Source organism: Dendrobates tinctorius, unplaced genomic scaffold (assembly GCF_039654945.1).
Source record: "Dendrobates tinctorius isolate UK_male_01 unplaced genomic scaffold, ASM3965494v1 ptg000196l, whole genome shotgun sequence".
Lineage (NCBI taxonomy): Eukaryota > Metazoa > Chordata > Amphibia > Anura > Dendrobatidae > Dendrobates > Dendrobates tinctorius.
Window position 1 is genome coordinate 18,965,544 of NW_027361863.1, and position 7,229 is coordinate 18,972,772.

The 7,229-nt window shown below is 41.2% G+C and overlaps 1 protein-coding gene across 1 annotated transcript in view; it reads left to right on the forward strand.

Annotated features, from left to right (window-relative positions):
• LOC141056267 (transient receptor potential cation channel subfamily V member 6-like) overlaps positions 1 to 5,325 on the forward strand; it is a 39,569-nt gene extending 34,244 nt beyond the window's left edge. Inside the window, exons 13-16 of the mRNA XM_073553007.1 lie at positions 1,957 to 2,023; positions 3,939 to 4,207; positions 4,370 to 4,476; positions 4,904 to 5,325. Of these exons, the coding sequence (XP_073409108.1) occupies positions 1,957 to 2,023; positions 3,939 to 4,207; positions 4,370 to 4,476; positions 4,904 to 5,117 (657 nt within the window). The 3' untranslated portion in view covers positions 5,118 to 5,325. The remainder of the gene's footprint in view (positions 1 to 1,956; positions 2,024 to 3,938; positions 4,208 to 4,369; positions 4,477 to 4,903) is intronic.
• The last annotated feature ends 1,904 nt before the right edge of the window (positions 5,326 to 7,229 follow it).

The window sequence follows — 7,229 nt, forward strand, 5'->3', positions numbered from 1 at the left end:
ACACAATATGCTGCTTTACTCCTTCCTTCCTTCCAGCACTTCACAGTTATCGTTCTGGGCCAGCAGCTGCGAATCCTGTCAGACAACGCGTACCCTTCCGTTCTGTGATCCTATATTGCTGCCTTTCCAGTCGGACAAACTGTGGTAGGGGCAATGGTCCATAAAGTAACCAAAGCTATCGGCTTGCTAGTAGCGCCCTGAGGTACGCTAGCTAGGCTAGGGGCCGTGACCATTTGCGACCAGTTTCTCCCTCTACCTGACCTGTAGTCAGCATGGAGAAGGGACCCACGGGGAGTATGCTCCAACCGTGTCCCAGAAGAACCTTCTTTCCTTTAGGGAGCTTTCCTTATAATCCAATCCATCCAGCAGCCTCTAATCTGTAGAGTTGCTGCAGACACATCCTTCTACTTCCCTCCCTCAGAGGGAATCTAATCTATCCTTCTCCCGCTCTCAAGCTACGCTCCGCCCACCTCCCAGCACTCTTCGTGTTCCAAACTGGGGCCATAAAGGGTGCTCTGCTACACTACTGGTGTGTGTGGGATGTGGGTTTTGGAGTCTGGGCAGGTGTCTCCACCCTACTTGGTAGTGGGATACCACACCTCTGGGTGAGGTGCAGTATCTCAGTGGTGACTGGACCCTCAGGGGTGCCACAGCTACAACATTGAAATAAAATGCAGTAACAGGCGATCAAAATATTGTATCTACCCTAAAATTCTATCAATAAAACCATCAACTCAAGGTGCAAAAAGTATACCCTCACCCAGGCCCAGATCCCAAAAAATGGAGATGCTACTTGTCTCTGAAAATGGCGACATAAGCAGTTTTTTTTTTTACAAATTTCAGATATTTTTTACCACTTAAATAGAACGGAATCTATGCATGTTTGGTATCTGTGTACTCAGACTGGCCCAGGAAAATCATATTGACAGGCCTGTTTAAGCATTTAGTGAACATGGTACATAACCCTCCCCCCTGTATACTGTATATAGTATAATAAATGATGTCATTCAAAAGAACAACTCGTCCTGCAAAAAACAAAACCTCATATGGCCATATTGGCCAAAAAATACAAAAGTTTTGGCTCTGGGAAGAAAGGGGAGCAAAAAACGAAAGTGCAAAAATGGAAAATTGCAAGGTGGTGAAGAGATTAAAACTATTCCACGTTGCCTTCTTGACAGCCTGAAGTACGTCATCGATCTGAATGTCCTTGTAAAGCTTCGTAATCTGGAGGCCAACAAAGATGTCCTCTTTCAACTTTTGAATGACTTAATTGAGGAAATTTTGATGTCAAATTCTTGAACCCTTCACCTCCTTGTTGTTCTTTATCAGATTTTTCATTAGTCATAGTCTGAGGTGTAGCGGAGGGAGGAACATTTTCTTAGAATCTACCAATGGTTCATTTTGTACATTTTTTGTACCAGGCTGATGTGTTTCTCTTCCCCGGATATTGCCAACATAATACAACGGAATATGAAAAAAAACGTCTTCACTTCCATACATTAAGTGTTACAATTCTCCACGATCGACACTTGTAAAATAAAAACTAGAAATAATTCTCAATTTTATCCATCTTTTTTGTTTTTAGCAGCATGACATACCGTATACGCAAATTAATTACTTTTGGTCAGTTTATAATTTTGTTGTTGAACAGAGTTATCGAAGTAAAGTACCTTTGAGGAGCAGCGTTATGGATCCCGTAGTCTCGTCCATAAAGAACGGTTTTATACTAGTCCTAATCCTTTGAGTTCAATGGCTGGAAGACCTCATAGACTGACAATGGTCACAGTGGTTGTCGATGGCCTTTCTCATTTGTTTTGCCTTCTTTTCTGATGTGTAACATTCAGTAATGGATTAGTACATGAAAATAATGGATTTGGTAATATATCTTTGTATGTTGCCTGTATTCAATAAAGTGAAAAAAAAATAATCTTGTCATTTCATTTTCTTCCATTTTAGATTGCATTTGGAGATCTCATAAGGTTTTTATCGTTTATGATGGTTGCTATTTTAGGATTTGGAACAGGTATGACCAAAGCATATTCTGCGATAATACCAAAATAACTCAGTTATTCTATATTTTAATGAGTTAGATAAAAGTTAGGTAAAAGTCTGAGATGGAAAATACCACATATAAGTGGCTAATGGGAATATTTGGAAAAAAAAGGAAAAAAACTTTTAAATCTGTACATTTACACCGACCTCTAAAGAGATCAAGATTGGGGGATTTCTTAGGCCTGTTTCACAAAACAGTTGTTTGCGTCAGTTAAAATCCGCTAAAATGGAGGAAAGCGGATCCGTTCCAGTACTGACCTCAACTTTTGCCACCGGACCGTTGTTTTAACGGATCCGGCAAAGGAAGAATCTTAAAGGAGCCGCAGCCCGGGGAGCAGAGAGAGAGAGAGAGAATTTTCAGCTGCCAGAACAGAGTTTAGGGTTAAATTTGCGGCCGAGGCAAGTCCTCCGGGCATGCGCAATGTAAAATGCGGATCCGGCCGCCCGAAAAAAACGTTGCATTGTCTGTCCAGGCATGTTGGCAGACGCCAAAATTTTGGCGGATCCGCAAAAAAACGGATCCAACGGATGGCCATCCGTCAAGATCCGCTGGTAATGCAACTCAATGGGAAAAAAAACAGATCTGCCAAGCAAAATGGCGGATCCGTTTTTTTTTTTGCAAATTGGCGGATCTTGACTGATGGTGACAAACGGATGTGTGAAACAGGCCTTAACAGAGGCAGTTACTTTGTATGCAATTTGTCTTGAAGTATTCCTGTACATTCATACAAAACTTGTAGAAAAGCATTGTCTTGCTGCACTCACTCATCCCCCACAAGTGAAAACTTTTGTTGGTGCACATTCCACACTAATATGTAAAGCCACTTTCCTGATTTACCTGCTTGCCATTCACTCTTTCAGTGTTCTATAAGCAACATTCTTCTAGGACTGTAGGTGCTTAAACATTTTTTCCCTTACTTACCAATTGAAAGGAAAGCCTGTTTCTCTATTATGCCGGTATGTAGTGAAGAAAACGAGAACCGAGAGACAATGACCCAGCTGCACTTCCTGTAGAGAAACAAAAAAAAACAACACTACTTCCCATAAACAAAGACCTACCTCTACTTCCTGTTGATAAACAAAGATACAACCCTACATTTTGTGGAGACAAAAATCCACACTTATTTCCTGTAGTGAGACAAAGACCCACCACCACTTCCTCTAGAGCTATGAAGACCCACCCCACACTTCCTGTAAAGAGACAAACCAGCCTCCACTTCCTGAGAGACAAAGACCCGCTCCCACTTCCTGAGAGACAAAGACGTGCCCCCCACTTTCTGAAGAGAGACAAATATCCACCCTCACTTACTCTACAGCAACAAAGACAAACCCCAAACTTCCTGTAAAGAGACACACTCCTACACTTCCTGACTTCCTTACTTATCCCCACTTTCTGAAGAGAGACAAAGACCCGCCCCAGCTTCCTGTTGAAAGACAGACACGGCCCCTCTTCCTGCAGTGAGACAAACCCCCCACTTCCTGAAGAGAAACAAAGACCCAACCTCACTTCCTGTAGTGAGACAAAGACCAGCCTTCACTTCCTGTAATGAGACAAAGACCCACCCCCACTTCCTGTAGAGAGACAGACCACTACATTTCCTGTAGAGAGATAAAGACCTTCCCCCACTTCTTATGCAAAGGTACAATAAAGCCCAGTCTCTTACACTAAACACAACATCAGTATTAAAAAAATGGTGCATTGTAAATATGTGGCATTGTTACCGATTTTGCATGAACACCAAGAAAGGTCATCACATCTAATTTGGCGACTAGATTAAGATTTAAATTTAGAAGGAGGGTTATTGGAAGCAACATTCATTCCTTGTTACCAAATTTTCTTTCCTTATTATTAATCCTTAAAAATTTAATCTGTTTTCTCATTGTAGCTTTCTATATAATATTCCAGACGGAGGACCCGACTCAGATGGGAGTGTTTTACAGTTATGCCATGTCTCTTTACAGCACCTATCAACTTTTCATCAACGTGATTAACTCTCCAGCCAACTATGACGTTGACCTGCCACTCATGTTTAGCATTGTCTATTTTTTCTTCACTTTAATTTCCAACCTCTTAATGCTAAACCTGTTGATCGCTATGATGGGAGACACGCACTGGAGGGTGGCAAAGGAGAGAGACTATCTCTGGAGGGCTCAGGTCAGTGGAAATTGTAGATAAGAATCTTTCACTGCAATTGATCAGCACTGGGCAAATTCCAAAGTCAGGTGGCCAATGGGTCTAAACATTTGCTAACCCCTATACAATCAGTTTTTGTCTCTACTCTCTAGTCGTTAACTAATTGATTTTTATTCATTGCAGCTTGCAGCAACTACAATTACGTTAGAAAGTAAGATACCCCGACGATTCTGGCCCCGACTTGGCATTTGTGGATCTCAATATGGACTTGGAAACCAGTGGTATTTATGGTGAGTCCACTGCAAACAAGGTGAGGCTCATGTGAGGCAGCATAAGGTGTATACGAGCTTCTCTCCCGTTCTTATGCTGCCCATTACCTCACCAGCTACACTAGTGTTTCGTTACAGTCAGTAATTGGCTGCAGAGATCCGATGTCACATTGGCGGACTGTCATTTTAGCGAGAAGCAAAGACCAACGATAGACCAGGCAGTATTCAATTGAGAGTCGCAATTGAACAATGATGTATACTAGGACTTTTTAGCCCATTTCCAGCATTGTAAAAAAACCTTTCTTTATTTTCCCCAGATGACTCTCATAAATACGGTTTTACATTTTACAATTTTTAAGGAACGAATCAGTTTTCAGTTTCCGATTTTTTTTTTTTTTTGTCAGTATTTTATTTGCGAATGTGACTGTACATTTTTTTTTGGTTTCAGCATCAAAAAGGAAAACCAAGAAGAGTCAGATGTAATGTCTATGTCACCACCGAACGTACGGAAGAAGAACTCCACATCTTCATCCAACAGGAATAATACAGAAAATGGAAACAACGTGGCCAAGAGAAAATTCAGTCCAGGGTGGCAGATCATCCGCCGGGCAACCATCGAAGAGTTAAAGGGCAATGCATATAGGAAGGACTATTTAATTTAGTAATGGACTATAAATTTTTCAAAAATTGAGCTTATGGTTAAAAAAATTGACAACACACCATATTTCAATTGTCTCATCAGTATTATTGGTTAGTATGGCTAGATGACATGACTGATAGGGAACACAGGGTATACAAAACTACTGACAAACTAGTAGAACATAAAAAACTCATGTCTGGTTTAATTTTAATAAAAATCCTCCAAACTGGGCTCATATTTATATATTGTAGTAGTTACAAAAAGATATCTCTGTTAAGGTGGGAATTTCCTTCATAGCTGTGGTTATTACTAGTTTGACTGACTGATGTAAAACTTTGCAACTCCTTAGGCCGGGATCACACGGCAGGTCTTGGAAGGGAAGGAGCGCCATTTCACTTTTTGAATATAAAATTTGCTGGCATAATTAGCGGTTGCAATGTCGCATTTGTAGAGCCCCTGCTGTTCCTAAACAGTGGAAAGCCCCCACATGTGACACCATTTTGGAAACTAGACCCCTTAGGGAACTTATCTAGATGTGTATTGAGCACCTTGATCCCACAGGTACTTCACAGAAGTTTATAATGTTAAGCCGTGAAAATAAAAAAAATCATAATTTTCCCACAAAAATCTTTTTTAGCTACAAAGTTTGCATTCTCAGAAAGGCAAAAGGAGAAAATTGACCCCAAAGTTTGTTGTGCAAATTCTCCTGAGTTCCCCGACACCCCATATGTGGTCGAAAACTAATTTTGAGGCACAGTGCAAAGCTCAGAAGTGAAGTAGCGCCAGATTAAAGTGCAGATTTTTCTGCAATTGTTTGAGGGTGCCATGTTACATTGGCAGAGTCCCTGAGGAGCCAGAACAGCAGAACCCCCCATAAGTGACCCCCTTTTACCAATTAAACCTCCCCATGAATTCATCTAGGGGTGCAGTGATTATAGTGACACCACAGGTGTGTCACAGAATTTTATACCATTGGGCAGTGAAGAAAAATAATTTACATTTTTACCAATAATTTACATTTTTACCACCAAGATTGTGTTAGTCCCAAGCTTTACATTTTCACATTGGGAAATGGGTAAAAATGGCACCAAAATGTGTCCCACAATTTCTTCTGAATGTAGAAATACCTTATATGTGACTGTACAGTACGACTTTGCCATACAGAGAGACTCGGGAGGGACAGAGCACTATTTGCCTCCTGGAGTGCAGAGTTTCCTAGAATAGTTTGCGGACGCCATAAAAAGAGCCCCTAAGTGCTAGAAAAGCAGAATCCCCCCTCAAGTGACCCAATTTTGGAAATTATAACCCTTTGGGAATTTATCTACAGATGTAGTGATGATTTTGACTCTATGGGTGTTTTCCAGAAACAGGCAGCAGTGGATGCTGCTGAGTGAAAATTGCAAACTGCCGTTGTAGTAACCAGTACGTTGTAGTCACCAGTACATTATTCTCATCTCATGCTTCTGGAGACACGCACCTGTAAATTATGCAGGCTCTCATCACTACAGAAACACCAATCATAGAATTATAGAATCGTAGAGTTGGAAGGGACCTCCTGGGCCATCTGGTCCAACCCCCTGCTCAAAGCAGGATTCGCTAAATCATCCCAGTCAGATGTCTGTCCAGGCTCTGTTTGAAGACTTCCATTGAAGGAGAACTCACCACTTCTCGTGGCAGCCTGTTCCACTCATTGATCACTCTAATTGTCAAAAAGTTTTTTCTAATATCTAATCTGTGTCTCCTCCCATTCAGTTTAATCCCATTGCTTCTAGTCTTTCCTTGTGGAAATGAGAATAAAGTTGATCCTTCTACAATGTGACAGCCCTTTAGATATTTGTAGACAGCTATTAAGTCTCCTCTCAGTCTTCTCTTTTGCAAACTAAACATTCCCAAATCCTGCAACCTTTCCTCATAAGACAGGGTTTGCAGACCGGTCACCATTCTGGTCGCTCTTTTCTGAACTTGCTCCAGTTTGTTGATGTCTTTTTTAAAATGTGGTGCCCAAAACTGGACACAATATTCCAGATGAGGTCTGACCAAAGAGGAGTAGAGGGAAATAATGACTTCACGTGATCTAGACTGTATGCTTCTGTTAATACATCCTAGAATTGCATTTGCCTTTTTTGCTGCTGCA